Source organism: Cavia porcellus, unplaced genomic scaffold (assembly GCF_034190915.1).
Source record: "Cavia porcellus strain 051 isolate PalLab524CR breed Dunkin Hartley unplaced genomic scaffold, mCavPor4.1 scaffold_20, whole genome shotgun sequence".
NCBI classification, from domain to species: domain Eukaryota; kingdom Metazoa; phylum Chordata; class Mammalia; order Rodentia; family Caviidae; genus Cavia; species Cavia porcellus.
This window is the reverse complement of record NW_026947503.1, coordinates 61,406,338-61,434,127: the sequence shown is the minus strand read 5'-3', so window position 1 is coordinate 61,434,127 and position 27,790 is coordinate 61,406,338. Positions and strand designations below refer to the sequence as shown.

The window sequence follows — 27,790 nt, the reverse complement described above, 5'->3', positions numbered from 1 at the left end:
TGGAGGAAATAAGGGTACAGAAGGAAAAAAACTCTATTTGGATGGGGACAAAGTCACAAAGGGATCCCGGAAGCCTGAGATCACAGAGATGCTCTGGAAGGAGTGAAGGGGTAGTTCCTGGGCCAGAACACTGAGACATCTTGTAAAAGGAGTTAGAGAGGAAGGTGTCACGCAGCCACATTGTGGGTGGCGGTAAGCGTGAACCTCTACCGCAGTGGTCCCTGTCAGGGAGCAGGCAAGGACAGAGTTGGAGTTTAGCCGCTGCCAGAGTTGTGAGTGTTACTTGGGGTCCATCCCATTTAGGGCACAAGAGGTCTAGGGATGCCCTCACAGAGACCCAGGTGCCTGGCATAAATGAGGCCTTGAACCCATAGGCTGTAGGGCTGGTTGGGGAAGGTGAGGCTCAGTCTGCGCCCATGGTGAGCTGCAGGTGCATTTAACAGGGATGAGATTAGAGGACTCGGGGGTGAGGGATTCTGGTCCACTGAGGAACTGGAATCAAACTGTCCTACACATCAGTCCAAGGGCTTAGCATAGCAGGTTTACAGGGGAGGGTGCTCCGCCTGAAGAGGGCTGAGTGGGAGGAGGAGTCAGTGTTGTTGTGTGTCTAGATTGCGAGTTCAGTAAGTGTGTTTCTAAGATCCCATTTGTCCCTTCTACTTTTCCTGATGAATGGGCATGATAAGGAATATAAAAATACCAGTTTGTGTTAAGTGATTTTGCCAGGTGTAAAGAAATCCTAGAGGTGCCAGTGTGGTGGTACATACCTGTAATACCAACACTCGGGAGGCTGAGGCAGGAAGATCACTAAGAGTTCAAGGCCTGCCTGGGCTACATATGTTCACTACATATGTGAACCACATAGCAAAACCTTATCTCAACAAATGAAATAAACAGAAATAAATCTGAGAGGTAAATTCCTGTCTACAATCTGACTGCAGGCATGTGGGGAGTCTAAACTCTGCTATGATCTCGGTTAAAGGGGTGTTAACCACAGTGGAAGCCCCATGGTAGTGAAGATTTCCACCCGTTCTGTAAATGTATCCACTAACCAGTAAATAACAGGTCCTTTTAATGGGAAAGAGGGGAGCGTATGAGTGCAATCCATTTGTCAATCTTCTTCAGCCCTAGCCTGGTGTGTAGGGAAAGGAGGGGACAGATGGTAGTCTGAGGGGAAGTTTGCTGACTGATGGAGCAATCTTTTGAGAGTCGGTGCAGAGTTTTTTGTGGGATTGTGTGTGTGTGTGTGTGTGTGTGTGTGTGTGTGTGTGTGTGTGTGTGTAAATGGGAGAAATCCTGCATGAAAATGGGAGTTCAATTGGTAAAATGAGAGAGACATGAGAGGTCTCAGGGAGGACTCATTTTCTGTGCAAAAACCACCGCGGCCCATGGATGGTGGCCCCTTGTTCCTGCAGCCTCCATGGATCCTGAGGAGACTGACAAAGAGAAGAGGGGTTAGGTGGGGCAGAAGCCTGAAGCCGCTGCTCAAGCCAGGCGGTCTGCTGTGTTATTTCCTGCGGTGGCACATTTTTACCCCTTTGATGGTCTTTCTGGCCTGGGCAGGAGAAGGGCTGCCCGCCATAGGACAGGGGTCAGCTTTCCATTTGCAATGGGTGTTCCCTTGGTGTTAGAAACTCCTTCTGCCAGATTTATGCATTCGGGTGCGCAATATTGCAGGCATATTTAGAATCAGTGTATATGTTAGTGGCCCTGCCCTTTGCTAAGGTTAGCACTCTGGTTATTTCCATGAACGCGTCCTGCCGTGAGGTGGTGCCCTTTGGAAGTGGGGTGACCTCCATGACTTCCCTGGAGGAAAGGCACATTGTCATGACAGCCCTCTGCTACAGCATAAGCAGCCTGGTAAGGAGTGTTTTAGAGGCACCGTCCTCAGCAAACAATAGGGGATGGCTGAGATGTGAGTAGAGGTCAGGAGGTGAAAAAGTGTCAAGGAGAAATCTACCAATTCAGGACAGGAGTGGTCCTCTCAAGTCCCCGTGGGGCCAGGCTCAGGCATGAGTGAAGTGGAATTTAGCGGGACTGGGATGGAAGGAGATCAGAGTTCGTGTTAAGAGAGTGTAGGCTCTGAGTTCTACAGGGAGTGATGGAAGGAAGAGCCCTGCAGCTTAGCACACTCCACAGGTCACGGGAGGACCAGATGCAGAGGGGCTGATGATTTATTCTTTGATCTTCAGGGATAAGGAGAGCAGCAGCACCAGCACCTTGGGGCCCAGTGGCCAGCTGTGGTGATGGGGTCCAGCTGCTTAGAGGAGCAGGCTGCAGGGAGCAGGGAGGCCCAGTGCCTGAGGCCTTGTGCTTGGATATAAGACAGAGGATTTATTAGGGTTGGGAAGGCGTAAAGTGGGGCTGGGGTAGGGCTGTTTTCAGTTCCTGGAATGCACAGGCTAATAAAGAATCAGAAGTGAGGGGCCTCATAAGGTGATACAGCTATCACAGCAAAGAGGTGGATCCACAGCCTAAGACAGAAGGAGAGAAGTTCCCGTGTAGTCTTGGGGAAGGGTAGAGAGGAAACTGTGGGGTTTTATTTTGTTTTTGTCTTCCAGGATTTTTCCGGTAGTGGGAGTAATAGAGTCCCAAGCAAATCACCACTGGGTACATTTGGGCCTTGCATTTAGAGACCCCTAAACCTCCATCTGCCAGAAAGTTAAGGGGAAGAGCAATCTGAATTCTCCCTATGAATTTGTGAGGCTGTGGAGGAGGGAGGTCATCAGTATCCTGTGGAGGCCACTAGGGCTTTGGTCAAAGTCCGAGATGGCTTTGCATGCTTGCCCAAAGAGATGGGGCTGTCACAGAATCACTGTTGCAGGATTGTCCAGGTCCACTGCGGTGTGACCTCAGCTCGGGATCCGTCCAGGTGAATGCAAAGAATTTTGAGCAGAGGGGCCCAGGGCATTGTGAAGAAGAAGGTATCCTAAAGAGCAAGGATCAACAAGTGTGCTGTGTCTGGAGGTATGTGCCACTGTGTGGCTAGGAATCCTGGTGGCATCGATCCTGCCAGGGACCAGGCTTGAAGTACAGAGAGTAGTGGTCACTGTCAAAGGCAGGGCTGAAGGGTGATGGAGTTAGGGTTGTAACCATGGTTACCGGGCCATGTTAACCCGTGATTACATGTTTTTAGGAGGGGTAAAAGCCCAGCGGGATGGAAGATGCTTAAAGTGGCCTCTGGTCAGCCTAGGATGGTGGTGGTCAGGCTCCTTCAGGGCAGGAGCACTGGCACAGGAGGCAGGAAGCAAGAGGATTTCAAGTTCAATCTCAGCCTGGGTGCTTCAGTGAGGTTGTGTCTCAGTATTTTTAAAAGGGCTCAGAAAAGAGGGTCACTAAAGAGAGAACAGTCTCCTGTGCTTTCATAGAAAGCCACAGGGTCAAGCAGGACCACAACCCATCCTGGTGGCTGATGCTGACAGGAGCTGAGAGGCTCTGCACATGGTTCCAAAGTGATGCCTGAGGAGGCTTCACTGACCTTGACAGACAGCAAGGGGTGGATTTTGATTAACAAGGGTCTGACTATAACTTGGTCTTAAATAGCAGAAAAGTATAACCAAAAGATGCATGAAAACAGTACCATCATAGCTGTTAGAGTCAGTGGTTGTAAGGAGAACAATTACATATAGGACACAGAATTTATAATATTATTTTATGATGTTCTCCCAGAATTAAATACATCAAAGTACAGGAAATCTGTCCACAACACTAAAGACCAAGAATATTCAGCCAAGGGCCTGGATCCCACAGCAATGTCCTACATGAGTCCAGATGAAGACCTAGAGCCCATGACAGTGCCTCCCACGAGTCCAGGTGGAGGTCTAGAGCCTACAAGGACTCACACCAGTCTCTTTTATGGATCTGTGTCGGGAAGGCCCAAAGGTCAGTGGTGGAAGCTAGAAAGTCTATGCCAGCAGGGTGAAGGCGCTGTGCTGGTAGGTTGAGGGTTCTATGCTGGAGCTGAGAAGTCATGCTCAAAATAAGGACCAGGGCTGCCCGGAAAAGCACTACAGCCATCCTCAGTGACATAGAGCTCCCGAGCTCCTCCCATGATAACAGTCGAGTGCATTCCAGGAAGCCAGTGTGACGAGTTTCTTCCTGGACTTTAAACAGCACACATCTTCCCCTTTGGAGTCAGGAAGCAATGCTCGATGTAAGGACCAGAGAGCTCCCCCAAAGTGAACCACAGCCACCTCCATCAACAAGGTCCTGGGCTCCTCTGATGACAACAGTCGAACTCATATTGCGGAAGCTAGTCATGACAAGCTCCTCCAGGAGAACCAACGGCTCAAACAGCGACACTTAGAGGAACCCACAATGCCTCGCTCTTCTTCACGTCTCTATTTATGCTGACAACTTCCCTCAGGTGAGCCATCTACACTCAGCATCATGCTGATTTAATTCAGATGGCGTTAAATTGACCAGTTTTTAATCCATAGCAGTAGTAATAAAAGCTAGATATAAAAATGGGCTCCAATCACTATCTGCTACTGGAAATTTCCAAATATACCAGTAACTGATCACTTTTATGGTTCATCGAAATGGGAAAAACTATAGTGGAATCTGTAAAGTCAACAGTGTTTAAATTTCTTCTCTCCATCATCTTACAGTTAAAACTAGAGGGAGTTAGGATAAGAAATATTGTACTTGTATCAGGCTATCAGGTCATGGAAAACCTCTATCAGTGGAGGAGTCCAAGAGCCAACTGGTTACAATCACTATTCAAGTCCCTTAAGAGCAGTTTACTGAACGTGGCTCTTTCTCCAACCTGCCTTTCCTTTCTGGTGCTCATGCTTTGATTACACATGCTTTAACTTCTTTGAAAAATTTGTTTATTTATTTTGAGACAGGATCTCGCCATGCAGTTCATGATGGCCTTGAACTCACTATGTAGCCCAGGCTGGCTTTGCACTCATGGCAATCTTCCTGCCTCAGCTTCCTGAGTGCTGGGATTGTAGGTGTATGTCACCATACACAGCAAATGTTCATTCCTAGTGTTCAAGTGAAGCTGGGACAGAAGCTGCCTTCTCTTCCTCTTATCAAGGTCACGCTTTGTTGTCTGTCTGTTTTGTTTTATTTGAGATGGGGGTCGCACTATGTAACCCAGGCTGGCCTTAAACTCATAGAGATCTTCCTACCTCAACCTCCCAAGGGCTGGGATTACAGGCACGTGCTGCCAACCTCAAATTTGTTTATGAAAGGTTGTTGCCCTAGTATAAATTACTGTACAATCATAGCGGTGGTCTAAGCAGGAACGCCTACCACTTCCTGCTTCTTCTTTAGCCCTAACTGCAACTCCCCTTCCTGTTTACACACACAGAGAATTCCAATCAGTTCCTCACACATCATCGATATCCACCCCATGTGCCACTCCTGATCAGAGGTCATATAACCCTCTGCCTCTCTGTATCTGGTTGAAGGAGACAGCCCAGCTGCCATGGGTTGTGTGCACCTTTCCACATCCTCAATACACCTGTTCTTTTCCTTTTTTTTCACTTTTCACTTCTCTATTGCACCAGAAAACTGAAACAGTTTATTATTCTTGCAGAGGCTGCAAAACTCCAAGTGATCATGCATATGGAACCAAAGACAAATGTGCTCCACCAAGTGGGCCAAGGAAAAGACCAGAGGCCCCAGGCTCATTGCAAGGCTCCTCGTGAGGCCAAGAGGTTGTGCTTGCCTCAGAAGGGGCCTTTCTCTTCTCCATCTCCATCTCCGTCTCCGTTTCCGTATCCCTCTCACTCCCACCTTTCCTCTGCCTTTCCCAGCTCTTTCTGTTCTCACCAAGCTCCCCATCTGCTGATCTCTCTTCCTGTCCCAAATGCAGACAGTCTCGCCACAAATAAGTTTTCTGCCCCGAGAGGCCTCTGGCGGTCTTCCCAGTGTTACAGTGATACAGGCGCCCACGTTTATAGCAGCACAGCTCGCACTAGCGAGGTCCTGGGAGCAGCCTATATATGTCCAGCAGCAGATGGGTGGGTTAAAAAAATGTGGCGTTTTACACATTGGAGCCCCACTCTGTCATAAAGGACAAATCTAAGACATTTGTAGGAAAATGGACGCTCCTCGAGTCCATAGTGAAATAAATCAGACACAACAGGTGAAATTTTGCATGCTTTCTTCAACATGAGGAACCCAAAGTATAAATGAAGAGCAAAATGAAAGACAGATAATAGAAAGCAGGGAGATAGACTTTGGGGGGAAGTGAAGAGCAAGTGAAAATAATAAGGCCCAATATGTATACGGCCCAGCTCTTGTTATGCACTGTATTGTGAACACATACTGCAAAAGAGACCAAAAAGGAAGAACCAGACAAACCAAAATCCAGCAAGAGACAGCAGCTGACTTCTCAAGGGTATAGGTTTTTGGGGTGGGGGGGGGGATTCTTCTGAAATGATTGTGGTGACGATTGCATAGTTCAGTGGATTCTATGGTCTGTGAGTTATAGCTCCATAAAGATATTTTAAAGATTAAAAAATGAAAACTCTTGCAACAACAACAACAAAAAGATCCAGCGACATCACTTGGGCACACAGCCTCAGGACGTGAGATCGTGTGTGAGGGAGAAGGGGGCTCTCGAGCAGCAGCCAACAAATGAAGCCGCACCAGTGTCCCTTGGAGGAGGAGTGACAAAGAGGTGAGAGGGAGAAGGAAATCCTGGCTCATTCGTGCTACACAGTTCCAGACAGCCTTCAACTCCCTCCATAGTCCAGCCTGGCCTTAAACTCGAAGCAAGATCCTCCTGCTTCAGCCTCTCGACTACTGGGATTACAGGTGTGCACCAGCATGCCTAACGAATTTGGAACAACTGGATGAACGTGGTGGACATCCTGTTGTGTGAAATAAGCCCAGCACAGAAAGAGGAGTCCTGCAGGGTCTCACTGACACCTGGAGGGTAAGAAATGGATCTCTTAGCAGCAGAGCAAAATGGTGGTTAACAAGGCAATGTAGTCTTCAATTTTTTTTTGTTTTGTTACAGCAACAGAAAGGTGATTGTAATAAGGTCCTGAGTTCGACTGTACAAAAACAAACCAAAAAAGAGGTGATTAAATTATAAATTGCATTTATTTTTATTTTTTCTTAATTCCTTTCTTAATAGCCTAGAATTCAGAATTAAGAAATCAATTATAGGAAATTTATAATCTGGAACAGGACCGTCTGAAAAATTTTCAGTTTTGGGTCACAAAGACCCTATCTGTCTTTGTATAAAGGAGAAAAAAAATTTTTTTTTTGGTCTTTTTCCTTTTTATGGGTACCAGGGATCGAACTCACGACTGCCTGCTTGCAAGGCAGGCGCTTATGCTGCTGAACTAAATCCCCAGCCCCAGAAAAATGTTTTTAAGTGAAAAAGAAAAATAGAAAACTTTTTAATATACAATTTTTGGTTTTGGTCTTTTGAGACAGGCTGCTATGTACCCAAGGCTGGTCTGGAACTTGAGATCCTCGTGCCTCAGCTTCCACAGTGCCGGAATTATAAGTGTGTGACACTAGGCTAAAAATAGGAAAATTTTAAAAAGTAGATTTTAAGTATTCTCACCACACAAATGTTAAGTGTGTAAGGTCACACAAATGTTAGTGACTCAATTTGGCCATTACAGGGTGTACACATTTTAAAATATTGTATGGCATACATACTTATGATTTTTTCAATTACAAAATAAATAGTTTTACTAAAATAAATTAGTCTCGCTCAAAAAAGAAGGAAATATTGTGTTTGCCGTCAGAATATATCAGACTATTTTCTGAAGAAACCAAATATTTAAAGGAAATTCAAACCACAAATATTTAAAGGAAAAGAAAGGTAAAATTGCCAAGGGGATTCATTTCACATGGAGTTCTTGATGGTAGGGTGGGGGAAGCAACTTTGTCAGACGGCTGCTGTTACGGCTGTCTGCTTGTTACCTCAAAGCCTCACGTGGTCCAGTCCTAGGTGGCCTTTTCAGAGGTGGCCGGATATGGAGTGTGTGACTGATTCACGGTGCAATGCTAGGATCGAGGGCACAAGGACTGGGGTGCGAGTGCTCCCCGAAGTAGCCTGGATAAGATACAAGGGACAGAAAGTGCTGTGGTCGCCCCTTGTTGTTTTGCAACTTCCTGCCCGTAGTGAGCTGTTCCCCTTCTGCACTGCCAGCCTGCCGTGGAGCCAGCTAATTATGTACCGAAACCTCCGCAAATTGAGCTAAATAAACCTCTCCTCCTTTAACTGTGGATGTTGGGTGTTTATCTCAGCAAAGCCAAGCGTGACTAAGACAGTTGCCATGTTTACAAGGGTCATTCACTCTTCAGACCTCAGGATATCAAAAGTCAGGAGTCAGGGTTGAATATAGCAGTTTAGAATTGTAATCCCAGCTATCAGGAAGCTGAGGTAGGAGGGTGAAAAGTTCAAGGACAGCCTGGACAATTTAGAAAGACCCTGTCTCAAGGAGGAAAAAACAAAATAAAACCCTAAAATCAAAAGGCAGGGAAGACATTGTTCAGAGGGTCCAGGTTCCTTGGGGATTTCCTAGGGTTTACGATTTTGGAGACAGGGTCAGTCAGGGTTATTTTTGAGTTCTGCTAAGACAGTTTTATTGTGCTGTGTGGCTCTGGCTTCCTGTGTCCTGCGATGTGCTTCATCATACTGGGAGCAGAACAGTTTCACTTTTGCTTCTCCGGGAAGTCAGAACTGAAACCAGCAGAGAAGGGAAGGAGAGGGAAGAGCCCCACAGAGGTGGGCTGGGGGTCGGCACCCATAGTGGGGGTCCCCCTGTCCCAGGAGGTCACCCGATTCCAGCCTTCTATTCCGCTTAGCAGTACAGGGCGCCTGGGCAGGGTGGCTTCTGCGGCACTAACCCTTCATAAAATGAGCCTGTAAGGATGCACCGAGTTCACACACCTTCCCGAACGTCCCAGCTCAGCCTGGCAGACCAGTCACACTGCTCCCTTCCTGCGGCTCATGCCAGCCAGCGGGGGCGGGGAGAGGCAGGCTACCAGCCAGCACCTGGAACCCCAGCTCCTTGTAGGGCGGAGGCAGGAGGACTGAGAGGCACCTTAGCAAAGCCTGCCTGGACCTTTAAGGTCGATTTCAAGGGACCTTTTCTCCTGGATGCATGCTGCTTTTGCACTGCTGTAAAACGGAAGTGTTTTAAGTGGAATCATTCTAATTCAGTGTCACCTGTACTCCAAGAAGGTTGGAACTGAAGTCTCAGGGGAGATTACACAGAGGTCTTACCTGGCTCAAAGACCTCCTTCTTGGGGCTAGGGATTTAGCTCAGCGGTATAAGCACCTGCCTTGCAAGCAGGCGGTAGTGAGTTCTGTGAGTTCGATCCCGGTACCCAGAAAAAAGCTCTCCTTCGTAGAGATTTCATAACAGTCCACCTGGGGAACCTCAGGCTTCAAAGTCTACAGAGAGTACCTGGGGCCCTGCCCAGTCAGCACAGGCCCTGAGGAAGTGAGGAAGCAGGACCCACTGCTCTTCCACGTGGATCTCTGTCACCTGCTCCTGGTCAAGCACTTTCCTCTGTCAGGAACACAGATCCCTCCCTAATTCCTGGCAGCACAGCTGGGATCTGGATGGGGTATTCAGACCACAGCAGGAGTAAGAGTGACCCGTAATTCGTGGATATTACAGATCCCTAGGTTGCAGCCCAGATATTTTGAACCAGTCAAGTATGAGACAGGGAATTCATATTTTTTATTAAAAAATAAAAAAAGAAGGAGATTGAGATAAAAGAGGACATAACAATACAGGTCAGAACAGAACAATTTAAGCAACATAGTGTTTCACCACAATATAACCCGACATAACAGTAGTCAATGTAGTGACTCTTTCCTTAAAATATTTGAGTGTAAGGGAATTCATATTTTTATGGCATCCATGTGATTCTATTGGATACAGTCCAAACATCATATGCTTAAATGCCCAAGCCTTTTATTATTTTTTAAACTTAAAGCCAGGCTGGAACTTGTGGTTCTCCTGCCTCAGCCTCTCACTGTGCTGAGATTACAAGTTTGCACCACTGCACCTGGAAAAGGTTGTATTTGCAGAAGCCTGGGGATCAAGAGTGTGCCATTCAGGCAAAGCACGGAGGGTTAAGGTGGAGTGTGTGTGTGAAAACGCTCTGCAGGATACTGGGACAGTGGACACATGCATCATACATTTGTCCAAAGCCATAGATCCCTGACCCCAAGAGTGGACTTTAGTGTAAACCGGGGACTTTTGGGGATAATGATGTGTCGGTAAGTGTTCCTGGAAAATCTCTGTGCCCTCTTAATTTTGCTGTGAACAGAAAACTTCACTCCAACAGTTCTTTGTCCAAAGGAGAACATCTGGGTGACCTGATTGACAAACTGCATCTGGCTCACTCGAAGCCCACAGCCCTTCCCTCCCAAGGGATGGAGCCGAGCCTCCCTGACAAGGAGTAGCATCCACACAGGCCACCTATGTCCGGTGCCATGAGGAAGCCAGGAGGGAGCAGATGCCGCCCTATGGATTTGGTTTCTATTTCTCGTCTACGTTTCACTTTCCTAAAGGAGAGCTAACCTCTTGGCTAAAAGCCGGCCGCTGCTCATCCTCCTTTCCAGGGAAGCTGGCCTGAGGGGGACCGAGAAGGGAGCTTCCTCTGAAGGAGATGCTGGAGCTGGGTGCGGTGGCACCTGCCTGTCATCCTGCTGATGTGCTCGGATCAGGAGTTCGAGACCAGCCTGGGCTACACAGTGTTGAAAAGGATGAAGAGGAGGACAGATGAACAGACAGGACAGCATATATGTCATTTAATTGTACATGACCATAGGAATTATGAAAAATAAGGACAGTGGTTATTCCTGTGTTATTTTAGTGTGCATATGTGTGTCTGAGTGTGTCTATGAGTGTGTGTGTGGCACTGAGGATTGAAGCCAGGGCCTTCCTGCTAAGCCACATCCCTCCACCCTTGTTTTGCTCCTTCTTTTCTTTTTTTAAGACAGGGTCTTGCTAAGTCAGTCACTTGCTCAGGCTGGTCCTGAACTCTTTCTGCCTCTGGATCACTGAACAACAGGCACACACCACTGTGCCTGGCTTGTGTATTTGTCTAGTTAACCTCTGTCAACCTTTGCAAGCCAGCGCCAGTCCCTCTCTGCACCCTCCTGCAGTGTGCGGTGGCTGTGACTGCTGTGTGTGGCCCTTGGTGGCCCCTTGGGACTCAGCTCCTACTGTGTCTTAGAGGCCATCTAGAAAAGAAACGCTTCTCCAAAGGAAACAGTGCTTGAGGAGACAACACTACCCAAACTATGCCGGGCCAGGAGACCCGAGCGTCCCAATCCTCCATCAGATGTGTGCCAGACAGATTTTTTGCAAGAAATCTGCTGGCTGGGGCAGAAGATGCTCACAGGCCTTCGGAATTCATGTTTTTGTGCTTTAGTCTCACAGAGGCTTCCTGCCCCTACAGCTGTTGGGTGTGTCCCTCCTGTTCCTGTGGCCCAGACCTAAAGAAAGGCTTCACAAAAAAGAAAAAAAAGAATGCTAAAGCTAAAGCAGAATCACAAGCACACGCGCGTGCACACACACACACACACACAGGGACCCACTGAACGGTTTAGATTCTTAGACCCACGAGATGGCACCTCAACGCTTTCCCTGTTAGAGTGTTTTTGGTTCACATGTGCAAAACTAACTCGGCCCAGCCCTCCGACCTTCTCAGAGCCGGGAAGTTTGTGCTAGATAGTGCATTGTTTCCCCCGGGGGCCACTGAAGAGAAGGCTGCGTCCAGCAGTCCAGCACGAGCTGGAGTCCTCAAAGGTGCTGTGGCTCACTCAGCCAAGCACAACAGGAAGGGAGGTCACTGTGGTCGTCAGTGCCGGCAGGCGTGTCCTCTCCCGCTGCCCTCACTGTCCTCCTTGCTGCTGTAACCTCCCCCGGGAGGCCCCTCCCCCCTCCACCAGTTCAGCTCAGATGTTCACCAGCTCAGCTTAGAGGCCTGCAGCTTCAACCTCTGCCTCCGTGGGGGGTCCCGTAGGCACTGCCCAGCACACCCACCCTCCCCAGGCTGTGCTGTGCCCACCCAGCAGCCTTACTGACCTTGGAGGTCTGCCCACGGTGAGACTACCAAGGGGTGGCATGGAACAGAGGAGGCCACCAGAACCTCTGGGCCAGCATAGTAAAGGCAAAAAAATTGCCACCAATCCTTTTTCAGAGGCAGCCACACAGAAGCACAGCCCTTGTGCTGGTACCTTCCCCACTTCTCCGCCTGCTGCAGGAAGGGCTTCAGGGCTCATCTCTTCAGCTCTCACCGGGAAGGAGGACCGGCTGTACCCTCCTCCAGCCACAGGTCAGGAGCACTTGGATTTGCTCCCCTCTGCAGCTGCTCTTGGCTCCCCACCTGCCTGAAGGTGGAGGACCCGTTAGCCAGAGCTAGCTGACCTTTCCCCCTCCACAGCAGACTGGATGGTTCCGCACTGTTACTGTTGTATCTGGCTGTCCCTCAAAGCCTCCTGTGGTCACAGGGAGGTGACTGGATACTCATCAGTGGATAAGTTGGTGTGGGACATGGGAGGTGGGCCCCAGGGGCTGCCTGGGAGGTCTGTCTCCCTCCTTCTTCCTGGGTCATTCTCTGCTTCCTGCCTGCCATGCTGGGAGCAGTCCTCCTGTGCCATGCCACCCTGCCTCGGAGCCACCACTGGCCCAAGGGCTGACACCTCTACAGAATGTAAGGCAAACGAAACCTCTACGTCCCTAAATCGTGGGGTCGGGTATTGTGTCTCAGCGCTGAGGAAATCAAGTAGAAGGACACCTTTCCTTTCTCCGCTGCAAAAGGGCATTTCTGGTGGTTGCTAGACCTTCTGGCTCCCTTCTGGGGCAGGAGAGCGCGTCTGAATTCCTTTCTGGGCAAAAGGACTTGGAGCACGACCCTGCGGATGCCTAGGAAAGCCGTGGTCAGAGCCCTGCTCTCATCTCTTCTGCTCCAAGCCCGCAGACGCTCCAGGCATCCCCTCTGCTTCTCTCTGGGTGGTGGAGTTCGACTTCTTCATCTCCTTGTACAAAGTACTTTCTTTCAGCAAATCACTTCCTCTCTGATGCAGGCGAGCAGACACTCTTTCCATACCTGAGGCGGGAAGATAATGCAGGATGTTTGTCCCCACTCTTCCACCCCCCTGCCAAGACACTGCTGTGGGTCAAGGGCTCTTCTGGACGCAGTCCCGGAGGATCCCCAGGTGGACTCACCTCCGCTCTTGAGCAGCAGCTCTGCCTGCTTCAGGGCCCAGTCTTCTACCTGTCTCAGGAGTTCAAAGACTGTGGCTGCTTTTCTCACCTCTGCCACCAAGGAGCAAGTGACGAAGCCTTCGCAGGCAAATGGTATATGTGTGTGTGTTTCCCCATTTGTATCTGCACCCTGCTAGGGTGTGGGGGTGGAGTCTTCCGCTTCAGAGCTGCTATCTGTCCCAGGCAGAAGCAGGAAGGTGTGCAGAAGATAAACCATTCCACCCTCATGACCTTTGTACACAGTCCGCTGTCACTGGGCCCCCACTCACTCAGGGGCTCCATGTGAATCATTTTACCACCTCACCTTAACTGCATGTCTCTGCGTCACTACACTGCACCTCCACTTTGCACACTGAGCCGTGACAGCTCCCCGGGTTAAAGCTTCATGAGTTGGCAGATTCTTTGGCGACACTGCACAGTTCCTCAGCTCCGTCCTGGATGACTTCCCAGATACCTCACCAGTTGCTCTGCTGTCTCCCTGGTCCTCATGGTGCTTTTTATTGATTTCAGGATGTCATCCTGTGAGATCTGTTTCTCCAACTGAACAGCTTAACCCCAAGCAATATCGCAACAGGAATGGTCTGATGCACAGCATGCATTGGGCGGCGTGGGGAACAGTTAAGCACTGAGGTTCTGAAGTCAGACTGTCAAACTCAGAGGCTGTTGTTTGCCAGAGAACTTTGCCGCTTGCTCACTATGAGAACTTGCACTTTGTATTTTTCTACACATCAGCAATCAAACCAATAGGTGATAAGGATTATTTTTAATGTTCCCAACATTAACAGTAATATTTGAGATAATAAATGTGCCAATTACCCTGACCTGACCATTACACATTGCACATGTGTATGGAAGTCTCGCACCACATAATGCTGATATCTGTGGTGGACTAACTAATGGTCAACTCATAACCCCAGCTGAACTGAATCAGCAAGGTGCTGGGTGCAGAAGGCCCACCTGAGGATTGTTGTCAGCAGCATAGGAGGAGAACTGGAGGGCAGATGGTGGGCTGGTGATTCTCCTGGAGAAGCTTGTCACACTGGTTTTCTGATATGTATTCAGCTGTTATCACTGGAGGAGCTCAGGTCCTCGCTCTCACCGAGCATGGCTGCGGTTCTCTTTGCCGGAGCTCTGGTCCTTGCCTTCAGTGTGGATCCCTCAGCTACTGGCACACATCCTTCATCCTGTTGGCGCAGACTTTCTAGCTTCCACCAGGGTCTTTGTGCCTTCCTGGTGCAGATCCGTGATTCAGACTTTCAAGAGACATTGTTGTGGGCCCTAGGCCTCCAGCTGGACTCATACAGGACACTGCCATGGGATCCAGGCCCTCGGCTGGATTCTTTGGGTTTCTAGTGCATGGCAGATCCTCTGTGCTCTTCTGCAGTTAAACATGCATAATTTTGGGGCAAACGTAATAAAATAATCCTATAAATTATGTGTCCTGTATTAAAGCCACTCTCTTGCAAACGCCAACACAGTATCAATTTTAAAAAGTGTTAAAGAGCCAGGGAGTTAGCTCAGCCGCATAAGTACCTGCCTGGTAAGTGCGAGGTTGTGAGTTCGATCCCCACTACCACAAAAAAAAAAAAAAAAAAAAAGTGTTAAAGTAGGTAAATTACAAAATACCTTGGTAACCTGGTTATCTAGATCCGATCAATAACACAGCAATTGGTTTGTTGTCTTTTCAGTTGCCCATGAGCAGTCCGAAATCTATTAGGCCTTGAAGGAAAAATCTCAACAAAGAGGAAAAACTTTTCTATGTAGAATTTTTTTTTTCTTTTTTACCGGTACTGGGGATCGAACTCATGACCGCCTGCTTGCAAGGCAGGTGCTTATGCCGCTGAGCTCAATCCCCAGCACAGAAATTTAAAACTATTTTAAATTGTTCTTAGTACAAAGAGGCATCACTAATGGAAATGACAGATGATGAAAACACAACGTATAAATTCATGAGACACTACAGTAAAATCCAGAGAAAATTTCATAGCTTTTAAGTACATTAAAAGGGCCAGGGATACAGCTTAGCAGCATAAACACCTGCCTGGCAAGCGCAAGGTCCTGAGTTTGATTGCAGGTACCAAAAAAAAAAAAAAAAAAAAAACAAAAACAAAACCTACTGGTACTCATCCTTTCCTCCACCATCCATTCCACATTCCTTCACTCTCAGCTGCCATGTACCTGGTGCTGTGGCCCAAAACATCAAGGGATCTGAAGATACCACAGTAATCCTCCCCTCAGTTTGGGTTTCTGCCATGTTTCTGCTCAGAGCGGAATGGTTCGAGCGCACATTGGGAGTGCTCCTCTGGTCACTGGTTCTGCCACCATTGTATAAAAGCACGTCCAGCCTGAGCATGGCCATTCATCCCTGCCATGCTGGTGGCTTTTTCACTCTCCTACAGTTCCCCAGGCACGAGGAGTCTGAGGTGTCCTGGTCATAGCTATAGCAGTAGCACATCAATGATACCTTTGCTGTAAATCTGGGTAAGAGTATGTCCACTTTGGGAAGTGGACCTCTGATCCTGTAGTACAAAGGATGGGGAGCACGAAAGCCCCAGTGGGCCACTGGGAATGACGCTGACTGGAGCAGTTCTGAGGTGGCTCTTTCACTTGCACATCCCTGTGTTCCTCCCACTGGGGACATAGCTCTGATAGTCTCCGATTGAATAAGCACATTGCATCCTCAGGGGTGGTAACTCCATTGAGCTCTCCAGGCTGGCATCTCAGTTGCACCTCAAGGTGCTTGTCCCTAGAAGGCCAGCACATGACTCAACTAGTGGACCCACGGGTCACAGGATCTGTTTCTCCCACTTGCCAGGTGCCATGCATGTGGGATCCATGTCTGCGGGTCTGCTGTTCTTCTTAACAGGGAGCATTGAGAGACAAGGACAGCAAAGGACATCTCTGTTACATTAGTTCTGAAACTTGTTTCCTGATACAACTTTGCTTTTTTTATTCCTTAACTCCTGCTTGCTTCAATTTGTTATTTCTTCCCTTAATTTTTTGGATTCTTAGTTTCTTATTTAAGATGCCTTTAAAGCTATGAATTCTCCTCTGGGTTCTAACTTAATAGTATTTTTTTTGTCCTGTGGATCAAACCCCTTGCCAGGCAGGAGCTCATGTTGCTGAGCTATGTCCCTGATCCCCTATTTTTTTTTTTTGTCTTTTTCATTTTTATCGGTATTGGGGATCGAACTCATGACCGCCTGCTTGCAAGGCAGGCGCTCATGCCACTGAGCTAAACCCCCAGCCCCTGGTCCCCTATTTTTATATGGAATGTTTTCTTTTCCCAGAATAGGGATCCATCCTTGTGAGGGCAAAGTCCTGGCCCTATTAGGACAGGAGGGATTGCATGTAGCCAATTTGCCACCAAGTAGCCACTGGTCTCAAGTGATAGTCCTCTGCTGCTGACAAAATGAACTTTTGTGAGTTGCAGTAAGGGGCCAGTGCTGGTAAATCAGTCCCTGTGATCAGCCCTGTGTGTGACTGCTGACGGCGTGGCCATTCGGGTATCTGGATAGCTCATTCCTCTCAGGACCCTTCGTGTTCAGGGACCTGGCCTGAGGGCCAAACCAGCGGGCCACTGCTTAGGAACCTGTCTTCTCATCTTGGAGCACTTCTACAAGTGGGGTGTCAGAGTCCCTGCATGGAGCCTCTCTGGACAGGGCTAGCATCTCTGAATGCGGTTCCAGATCCCTGCCAAACCCCACCTGCAAGCTAAGTCACCTATAAGCCAAGCTTGGAGTTACTCCTGCTCGCTCAGCTAGCGGGGGACAGTTTGCATAGGAGAACGCTTGGTGCATCTGGACCCAGGATTGAGGGCCTAAACAGCCCACAGGGCAGCCCAATTGTGCACTTTGGCCTTGTCACCCCGAGGTACGGTGTGCTTGTGGGCAGACGAAGTGACTTGAGGGTCACAATGGGAAGTGCATGTAGTCACTGTTTGTTCCTGGTTTTCACCAAGGCTCTGCAACGTGCCAGGAGCTGCTCGTTAAAGGCTCCAGTGGCTGAATTCAATTGGGCATCAGTTTCAAGTTACAGGGTTGCTTCTACCAGATGTGATCAGTGGTGAACTGGAACATCTCTAGGCACAAAGCCTCCATTTCTGAAATGCGGGAGTTGAACGTGACTTTATCATTTCCTGAGTCTCATATTCTGTATTCTGCTGCTTAAGAGTAAAGATGTCAGGAAGCCAAAGAGAACTCAGCCTTCTCAGACCAGGAGTGGGTTGGACTGTGTGCTCAGCCACTAAGATTTAAAATGAGACCGTGGCATTCTTGGCGTTTACACAGGTGATTGGCATCTTTTCTAAGAAGCACTCATCAGGGAACATTTCTGGCTTGCAGGCCATGCAGTCTCCGCTGCAGGCTCTGTCCTGGTCACACACAGCCCATGAATGGTAAGTGTGGTCATGTGGTAGTTCGCGAGCTCCTGGTTTAGATCACATGACCTTTCTCCTTACCATCTCAAGTCATGCAAAGAAACGACAGGAAGAAATCACACTTCACTAATGTAATTTTATTAGCTATTGGTATATACAAAACTGCTCTTTTGCCTCTAAAAATAATCCACGAGTTATCATAATTTCAAGCTATACATATGGAATGGATTTATAAAATATACAAGATAATCAGCACTTGTTATCTGCATTCATCAGAAGCCTTCAGGAGAGCAGCATTCTTCTTATATTTTTCTGCAATCTCTCTAATATTTTCCAAAAGATCTTCAGACATGCATTCCTCGTACTCTCTATCAGCTTTAGTATTCTGCTCCTCAAGATGTTTCTAGCGAAAACAATGAGCAATAATTAAGGTAAGAACATTAATTTTGTGAAAAGTGTGAAATTTACAAACAAGAGTAGAATGTTTATGAAATAAAAAGGATTTTTTGGTAGGGGCAGTACTGGGAATTGAGCCTGGGCAGGGCCTGGCACTGAGCCGTATCCCCAGCCCTGTTATTTCTCATTTTGAGACAAGGTCTTGTAAATTACTCAAGCGGGGTTGAACTTTCGCTCCTTCTGTCTCAGTCTCCCAGAGAACTGGGATTATAGTCACGTGCCACCATCCTCAGCTAGTTTTAGGGCTTTGATTGCCAAGTCTGAGGAATACTTTTACCGGGGATCTTTTTAGCTATGTAAAAAGAGGGGATAAGGTTAAACAAATTTCCTGTTTCAGAAATACTTTGTTCTATGTTTAAATGAAATTACAGAAAGGAAAAACAACTGACATGCCTTCATCTTAACCTTAATAAAACTTACATGTACTAATATGCTTTCAGTGGAAAGAACACCATCGTATACTGCTGATGTAAAAATCACTGTATGTTGTTCTTATGAACAAAACACATTATTTTACAAAATGCATGTGTTCGACCCCTTACCCAGCACTAGATAAGATACTTCTGATAAATTTTACTAGCTATTTTCAACAGAAATCAAAGTTATCACTTATTTTCTCTAGAAACAAAGCAGAATACACCGAAGTTTTAAGAACCTTGCTCAGACTACAGGAAAGCCTTTCACATTTACCTCCACGGACCCTACATGGATGGCGACCATCTCTAGGAGACGCTGCAAGTTACTTCCCACTTTCCTTCTTTCCTCAGTTGTGGTCTGCACGACTAGTTGGTACCTGTGGAATAAAAACTCCTTTTAAGTTGCCTAGAAAATAAGTTACTGTATGCGGTCTAGTGACCTCATATGGGAATATCCTATTCCTCGATAAAGCCAAGCAGTGACTGGTCTAGTACTGCTTAGCATGCATGTGGTTCGTAGAAGGTTAGCTTTCAATCACTGACACAGAATAACATTTCCAAAGATGCTTTGTCAGGAGCAAACCAAACAGCACCAGACATTATGCTTCAACATAGGATGCTACAAACTTTTTTTGCGATGCTGGGAATTGACCCAGGGCCTCCAGCATGCTGGGCAAGACCTCTGTATTTGGGCTATACTCCCAAACCCTAGTTGTCTTACTTGAATTTCTAAGGGATAAGAAGAAAATTTTGAAAATGGTGAATAGGAATCTCACTTTTATTCAAATCCAAAGCAAAGTGGAGATTGTTTAAAGTGTATGTATTTATATAGATGTATATGGAAGACTATGTATTAATTATTATGTTGATTTTATATAGATCTCTGTAGTGAGCCGAGTGACAGGCATTGCTGCCTCGATGTCTCTCTCTCTCTCCTATGGGCACTGCGTCTGCCTACATTAACCATAATCCTCTCCTGCTTACGTCACGTATCCAGATGTGACGGTGACCCTGTTATATTCATCTGTTTAACCTCTTCCTATCCCAGCTCCCGCCCTTAGCCTATAAAAGGTGTGATCATTTTCTAAATAAACCAGAAGCTTGATCAGATTATTTCGTCTTGCTTTCGTCTCTCTTTTGTCTCCCCTATGTCTTTTATTTAATCCCTGTTTCCCCTCCAGGAGTTCTAAACTTGTTGATCTACAGGCCAGATCAGATCTCACAAGGGAATTATTTACACAAAGACAGTACTTTTTAAGGAAAAGATGTCACTATTTTCAGCTACAGTTACTAGAGTATGGTTAAAATTTTTTCTATGTAAGTTTTGTTTTTGGTCCCGGGGATTGAACTCACAAACTTGCGCTTGCCAGGCAGGTGCTTATGCCACTGAGCTAAATCCCCAGACCCCCATGTAAGCATCAGGTAGTGACATGAGCACAAAGTAGTAATCTGAGCAGAACGCAAATTTCACGTTTGCTGATGCCAACTTCTTCCTTAATGAATGCAGAAAACAGCACCCAGCTGAATCCAGATATAAAGGACTAGAAAAACACGTGTGGGCAGCACGTGTCCCAGCAGGCTCATTCATGGCCTCTGTGACCAGCCACTTGTGCGCATAAGCAGGCTTAGACGCTCCATCCCATTCCAGATAAACCTCCTTCCACCCCCGCCTACAGACCCCAGGCTCAGCTCCTGCGCCCACCCCCCCATTCCCGAAGCAGACTGCGGATCTTTCTGAGGCCAAGGGTGCCATATTTACTGCAGCTGTTATGTTTTTCTGAACTATGTGATGCCACAGAGCTAACATTTTATTAGATTTCTGCCACTTGTTTGTGTGTGTCCTCATTGGTGTTTTTGAATGTGAGTCCTGTGATTTTTACGGGGGCATTATTTTGCAAAGTGCGGTGATTATTAGTAAGCATGTGGCATGTTACAGCAGGTTATAACCTATATTGTAATCACACTGGTATATAATATCCTAGTGTCTGGGACATTAAGATTTATAAGAAGCTTAGTGGGATTTATTAAAATTCACTACCAAGTAACCAAAGTTATTTAACTTGATTTAAATTGTTTGCTGTTTCAGTGGTTAAAAGTCTTTTCTGAGCTGGATGTAAGATGAACGACTGCTTGGGGGCAAACTGCGGCAGTGCTGCGTCTCAGGTTTTTCGCCATTCTCTTAATGTTGCAGCCACCACTCTTCAGTCCAAACAGCTTTACAATTGAAATTAAGGGGAAAGGCTAGATCTGGCTTCTCAGAAACTTCAGGCAATGTCTATGAATGTGGACCTAGGCCCCATGGAGGGGACTCACTCCCGCTGCACAGCGTCCAGCTCGGCCATCGCCTCGCTGAGGCCCTCGTTCACGGCGCTCTCCAGCAGATGCTTGTGCTTCTCCAAGGACTCCAGCTCGCTGGCGCATTTCTCGTCCTCTTCCTCGGCTTCCTGTCAGGAGAAAGGCATGGCTGGGTGTCTGTGATACTCCTGTTTTACATACGCAAGGTGGCCTTAAGGAAATTCATGTGAAGTCTTAAAAAACAATCCGGTTGCATCATCTATGTTGTCAGGATATGTGCTGCTGTGCCTGGGAGACCTGCACTGCTCTTTGGGGAATTCTGTGCTACCAACACAAACGGGGTCCCGTCCAGAGGCTTGGAGGCAGCCTATGCAGCAGAAGTTTCAAGTCTGATTTATAGGAAATTTTGATAATTTTTTTTCATGAGCATGAATTGATCTAAGTCATTATTTCTCAGAAGTATTGACTGTGCACAGGCAAAGCGGCACTAATTCATCAATTTCTAGGTTTGTGAAGATGAAACAGGTGTGAGAATCATTAACTCATCTAATTGCTTCAGAAAATAAACCCAGGCCTTCTCGGGAGGGTACCTGATGAACTGAACGTGATTACACATGTCCCTTCACATGTACATCATATTTTGCAGTATATTTCCTACAAATTTCACACTGCTAACAAAATGGCTAAGTCCTATATTACTCCAGTCCAGAAAAAGGGTTTTCAATTCCTGATACTTTGGTTGGTATAACAAAGAAAAGAAAAATGAAGGCATAGTTAAAATTTTCCCTTAATTTACAAAAGTGGCAGTGAATAGTCACCTGAACACTTTTCTAAGAAAAATGCTCTATGGAGGGTGGGGTACAGTAGTGGCAAATCAATCTTATTATCTTCCCCACCTGCTAGAGTTCACAGAGGTGGTCTCCACAATTTGGCCAGGCCATTAGTTTGCCTAGATCCTAAATCAGCAATTACGTACACAACGGACCTTGCTGGAGCTCAAACTTTAGGAGTACATAACAATAAATCTCTACAGAAAAGTAAAAAACATGTTTGAAACATGGTCTTTCCAGGATACTGAGTCACATACCGGTATCAAACACAAAATCCTAGATAATGGGACAGAAACTGTGTTCTACGGGGAAATAGCCCTAGTCCAGTAAAAAGGTCCTTCAAAAGACAAAATAAAGTCCAGGCGTTCTTTAAAATAAACCGTGGAATGGAGGGCTAACATGAGCTACGAAACACTGCTTACAGACCCCAGCGGAGCCGTGTGGATCCGTCCCAGTAAGGCGTGGGCTGACTGCTCCAGCTGATGGAGTTCTCACCTTAACTTTCTGTTGGTACAGATCATCCAGCTTTTGAACTTCTTCCTTCAGCGTTCGTACACTCCTCTTGCTTTCTGTTAACATTGTATTCAGCTTGGGGAAAAAAACTTTGAGTGAGAAAGATCAGAGAAATTCTAACAAGTTATTCAACTTTTATATTTGAATCACTTTATTTCTGCTCTATAACCGGTCGTTTGTCAAAAAATTTTTTTATTCATTGAAGAGGGATTAATTTCAAAGAAACTTAAGGGTACAAATGTCTGTTTTCCCACTGGCCTTGGTGGTAGTGCTTTATAAACTCTCATATGTTACACACGTTATTAATACTTATTACCAATCTACTCAAAAGTATGGAATGTTTTGGTTTCTAGATTCACTGGACTATGTACATTAGCTTTATCTTCATTAGACTCTCATTATCTAGGTTTCCATTTACATGTTAAAGAAAAGTGTTTATAATAGCTTACCGTCATACACAGAGGGTGACTATTCTTTTTTTAACACTCTTCAGTGGTCTCCACTGACTACAGAACACCTCTCACTAGTGAGAAGGAACGTTTAAGCTCTCCCTAGTCAGCTTCTGGGCTCTTCCATATCCTACTTCCCTCATGGGACCATGCTGTGCTACATGCCTCCTGGGCCACTGAGCAGCTGTGTGCATGCCTGTGTGTATACCACTTCCCACCTGTGAGTCACACTGCGCAGCTCCCACTCCCCGCAAAGACTCCCGCACGTGTCTTGGGGGTAACCTGAGAACCCGCAGCATCCTCTGTTTACACTACAAATACATTGCGATGGATAGACCGCTCTTCACGTCCAGTGTCCCAGCCAAGGTGGCATTCACAAGGCCACAAGGCACAGTGTGCACCGTGCAACACTGGTGTTATCGATGTCTACTGCAGGACTGGGGACACAGGCACTCAAAATGTGTTTACTGAGTCAACGTCAGTGACAAACACTTAACTGTAACCTTTGTGTTTATACCCGTAAGTATGACTGGTTTAGTTTTCTCATTTTTGTTAGCTTGGAGTCTTGCTCTGTAGCCCAGGCGGGCTTCCAGCTCACAATTCTCCTACTGCAGCCTCCTGAGTACTGGCATTCAGGTGAATGCCACCTGCCAGGCTAAGATTTCTCCCTTTGTGACATTTCTGTCAGGCTGTGGTATGAAAGCTGTCCTAGCCTTAGGCATGACCTAGGTCTCTATGTATCCATCAGGAAAATGATTTGACCGTCTATATTTGAAAACACTGAACATAAAAAAAAAAATCACCTGTTATTGGGTCCTTTTTGAAAAGCCAACTGCATTTTTGTTTACTTATGTATTTTGACTTTTTAAATCAACTTTAGGATTTGTATTTTTATTAAATTTATCAAATTTGTGTTTACATCAAATTTATTTAAAGTCAGATTTTTGCTTCCACTGTGTTATTTCATAATTCAAACAAATTCCTATCTTCTTTACAGATTGCCCCTTACTCATTTTATATCTTCTTGTTTTTACTTGAATAGTTTTGGCAATGATTTCTGAAGTACCTTTCAACTTATTAGTCTCATTATTTCAGTGTATTAATATCTGTATAATTTTATTACTTCCAATTGCTTTTTCGGGGCAGTAGTGATCAAAGCCACAGACTCGGGTACTAAGTCATGTTTCCAGCCCATTTTATTTAATTTAAAATTTTGAGAGTTTCACTAAATTGCTCAGGCAGGACTTGAACTTGAATTCCTCCTGCCTCACTTCCATAACTGCTGGGATTATATAGGTTTTCTCTACCACACCCAGCTTCCAATTATTATCCTGTTCTATGCCTTAACTTGGTAAAGCTGTTAAGCAGAAAAGCTTTAGATTTCAGTATCTTACGCATATGACATTGCTGATGATTCCCTCCTCGAAAACTCTTCCCTATTTGGCTTCTTCTTTTTTTTTTTTTTTTTTGTCTTTTTTCTTTTTATGGGTACCAGGGATTGAACTCACAACGGCCTGCTTGCAAGGCAGGTGCTTATGCCGCTGAGCTAAATCTCTAGCCCCATTTGGCATCTAAAGCACATTCTCTTCTGGTTGATTTCTAACTATTTTATTCACTTCCAAGCACTTTTTCCAGAATCTCTTTTCTTTGCAGGTCCCTCAAGTGCTATTCCTCAGGATTTAGTCCTCAGCCACCTTCCTCTGCATACCCCAGGAATCACCACCCGCCCCTGGATTCAGGGATCCTGCACAGTAAGGGCTTGAGGCTGCAGCTTCAGCCCCAAGGTTGTGAATCTGTGCCTTCCGCTTCCCCCGGGATGTCCCAGATGGTGAGGTTCAGCACTCCCAGCACTGCACCTGACACCAGCTCTCACTTTTCTCCTCTGGGCAAGAGCGCTGTAGTCCGTTTAGGTGCCTACACCAGAAGCTGGGAGCTTTTTTCTCTCCACACTTGCACATTTAGTCTCGAAATCCTTGGGCCTCACCTGTGTCAAATGTCTCCTAAACCTGTTCCTCTCCCTTCTATTGCTACTGCAAGTACTTTGGCTTAGTCTCTTGACATTTTCAGGAGCATCTCTTCTGTGAAACATTTTCTTGCTGCGCAATAGGCTTTACAAACAGGATAAATCTGATTAGCACAACTGCATGCCAGCATTCTCCTCCAAATGGAAGTCCTCGAGGCTGTACTTCTCTTTAGGCCCGGATTACAGTAGTCATTTTATCGTTTCTTTCCCCCAGCTTTTCCTGCTATGGCCTCTACAAAGTTTCAAGTCAATCTGAAGACACGGTTTGTATTTACAGGTCCCCCAAGTCTAGTCTCCTGCACTCATAGGTCGGGCTTTTTGGAGGTGGCTGATCTGGGGTATTTGATGCTGGAACTGATTCACTGTACAATGCCAGGATCAGGGGCACTAGGATTAAGTGTGTGTGATAACTAAATGGGTTTAGCTCTGGATGTTGAAAACACAAGCCCCATTCTGAGTATGGTGACACCAACCAACAGGCTTAGCGCCTGGATGGACTTTAAAAGGAGAGGGGAGGAAGCCCTGCTGCTTGCTGTCACGGACTATTCCTTCTCTGCCAGGTCCTGCTGCCATGTCACCCTGCCTTGGAACCAGCCACTTATAGACTGAAATCTCTATAGACTGTGACCCCTAAATAAACCTTTAACTTCTGGGTGTCAGGTATTTTGTGTCAGCAATGAGAAAAAATGACTATGATAATATCAATTATGAGGTCCCCACCATTTGGAATTCATATCTTTTTAAGAATTTCTAGGTTTAGTGCCAATTCCAGCAAAAAGTAAGATTAAACTAAAGCAGGGTAAAGAAAGACTTCACCTCAAATAATTATTCCCATGAAGCACCTGCGAAGGCAGTCCTAATTGCATGCCTTCTCCCCACAGCTGGACATTTCAGAAGCCCCTTACAGTAACAATAGTATGATAAAACTCATTTCCCCCTCTTTTTTGAGACAGAGTCTCAAAACTACTTTTAAAGTGGAGTTCTATGAGTACTGAGTTCTCTAGAAATTCCAAAGTTGTAAAAATAAAACTCTTAATCTACTAGTTAGCCTCTAATTACTAATGACATATACTTTTTTCTGGTGTTGGGGCTCAAACTCACAACCTTGAGCTTGCTAGGCAGGCGCTTATGCCACTATAACCTATTTTAGAGTAGTCACCTCAAATGTATTTAATGTAAAAGAGGATATGTTTACATTACAGAGGTGATTTTCTCTACCAAGCTCACAGAGACAGTCAGCTAGCTAGACAGCCAGACACTCACACGGAAATTTGCTTCAGACCATTTCAACATACTGACAGGTAAAACGGGATGTTTAAATTACCTATTAAGTTATTCTAAATATTTGTAACAAGGCTATATCTACCTTTTTGCATAACTTTAATAAAAATTACAAGTGTGCTAGGTGTGATGGTATATACCTATAATCCCAGCACTCAGGAGGCTAAGGCAGGAGTATCACTGTTTGAGGCCAGCCTAGGCTACATAACGAGATTCTTTCTCAACAAAATAGAACAAAATACTACAAATGATTTTTAATTTTAGGTCTAAGAAATCTTTGCTTCATTACTCACTTGTTCTAAAGTATCCTCCAAACCCATTTTCTTATTTCGAGCTTTATTAATTTGTTCTTCATTTTCATTCAGGAGTTCTTTGAGAGGTACCTATAAAATACAGAGGAACATGAGTGACATAAGACGTACAATTACAAAATTCTTAGGGGTATTTAGGTGATGAATCATTTTTGGAGAAAAAAGGCATGGCACTTTAAATTTTGAGATACCATGCACAAAACTAATTTTTAATGTAATTTCTGTAACTGAGGAATATCAATTATTCTGTTTTGAATACTTACAAAATTCAAGATCTGCTCAGTTATTCTGGAAATTCATGGCTATTATGTAAATATTCTTCAAGTATAGTAAGTTTAAAGCAGTATTTTTTGGAAAATAGTTTACATATAAAGTTATATTGTAGTTACAGCCTCCAGATGCATTAGTTTCTCTTAATCTTTTAACTGTATTAGTTGAAAAGACTAGTTCAATTAATTTTATAATTCTTTGCTTTTTTAAAAACTGTATCCAGCTTTATTAAAGACAGTTTTCCTGAACAATCATGGTATTTCAGGCAGGACATGGCACACAGCTGTTAACAGCATATCATAATTTATTCACTCCCATCTTGGATGCACCACTAACACCTGAATGAAGTCTTCACTTGCTGCTCTGAGTAGGGGGAGTTTAGCGGGAGGACTGATGGCTCATTCTTTTTTGGTGCAGGAGAGAGAACTTGGGCCTTGCACGTTAGCGGGTACTCTACTCCTCAGCTGCAGACTGGGTCCCTGCGTGCTCCTTTCTGAAAGATTCTTCTCTTCACAAACTTCTCCGCAAACATATAACACCTGGAATTATACTCCATGGATTCTTTTTCTATTACTTCCAGAGACCAGTGACATTTCTGAGCATAGGCCTTCTTTTAGCACTAGGTAATCTTTTCCCAGGGATAATCTTTCCTTATTGGTGAGAAAACCCACTGATAGAAATGGATGCTTATACTTGGTGAGCCAGCAGCCACAGCTGTGAGAAACAATTCAGTAAACAACTATAGGCCCGCTGGACACATCTGGTCCCCACTGAGAGTCTGAGACTGGGAATATGGCTCAAAAGCAGAGCGCTTGCCTAGCGTGTGAAGGCCTGGGTTCCATCTCCAGCACTGCCCCAGGCCCACAAAAAACAAAACAAAACAAAACAAAACAGAACAAAACAGGCAAATATGTCTAGCTTGATTTAACCAGTGTTTTATCTGGGCAATTTTTCTCCATAGCTGGTCTAGAACATGATATGCTGAATGAAGAAGTAGTTCTTGGAGGAAGAAATGTGTAGCTTTTGATTTTCACCAACACTCTTCTCTTAATAAAAATAAGTGCTTCGAAAACTGTCGTGGCAGCACACACATAATGAAATCTGTTAATAATCAAGAAGCAGTGACAGAAGATTTAGGCTTCACTTTGCATTTTATACCTTCCTGTGTGTCCTTGTGCTTGAACTCTTTCCACAGGCCTCACTAACATTTACCTTTCAAGATTTCACTCCATAGTGGCACACGCCTGTAATCTCATTGCTTGGGAGGCTGAGGCAGGAAGACTGCTGTGAGCTCGAGCCAGCCCGGGCTTCATAATGAATTCAAGGCCAGCCTAAACTACACAGTGAAACT

The 27,790-nt window shown here is 45.8% G+C and overlaps 1 protein-coding gene and 3 long non-coding RNA genes across 4 annotated transcripts in view; 2 read left to right on the top strand and 2 right to left on the bottom strand.

The window, feature by feature from the left end:
- Positions 1 to 3,622: 3,622 nt before the first annotated feature.
- On the top strand, positions 3,623 to 8,203 carry LOC134471825 (uncharacterized). Its single transcript, XR_010041515.1, has 2 exons — positions 3,623 to 4,366; positions 5,549 to 8,203. It is a non-coding gene; the product is annotated as an uncharacterized LOC134471825 (long non-coding RNA).
- Positions 8,204 to 9,253: 1,050 nt separating this feature from the next.
- On the bottom strand, positions 9,254 to 13,310 carry LOC134471826 (uncharacterized). The gene is made up of 3 exons (XR_010041516.1): positions 13,179 to 13,310; positions 12,036 to 13,059; positions 9,254 to 11,454 (listed from the first exon to the last, which is right to left on the bottom strand). It is a non-coding gene; the product is annotated as an uncharacterized LOC134471826 (long non-coding RNA).
- On the top strand, positions 11,523 to 18,811 carry LOC106026403 (uncharacterized). The gene is made up of 4 exons (XR_001200028.2): positions 11,523 to 12,053; positions 12,151 to 13,310; positions 13,728 to 18,026; positions 18,674 to 18,811. It is a non-coding gene; the product is annotated as an uncharacterized LOC106026403 (long non-coding RNA).
- Positions 17,712 to 27,790, bottom strand: part of Ndc80 (NDC80 kinetochore complex component) — a 33,579-nt gene continuing 23,500 nt past the window's right edge. The window contains exons 13-17 of the mRNA XM_003464450.3: positions 26,152 to 26,241; positions 22,088 to 22,180; positions 20,781 to 20,911; positions 18,742 to 18,844; positions 17,712 to 17,998 (exon numbers count right to left, since the gene is read on the bottom strand). Coding sequence (XP_003464498.1) covers positions 17,855 to 17,998; positions 18,742 to 18,844; positions 20,781 to 20,911; positions 22,088 to 22,180; positions 26,152 to 26,241 — 561 coding nt within the window. The 3' untranslated portion in view covers positions 17,712 to 17,854. The remainder of the gene's footprint in view (positions 17,999 to 18,741; positions 18,845 to 20,780; positions 20,912 to 22,087; positions 22,181 to 26,151; positions 26,242 to 27,790) is intronic.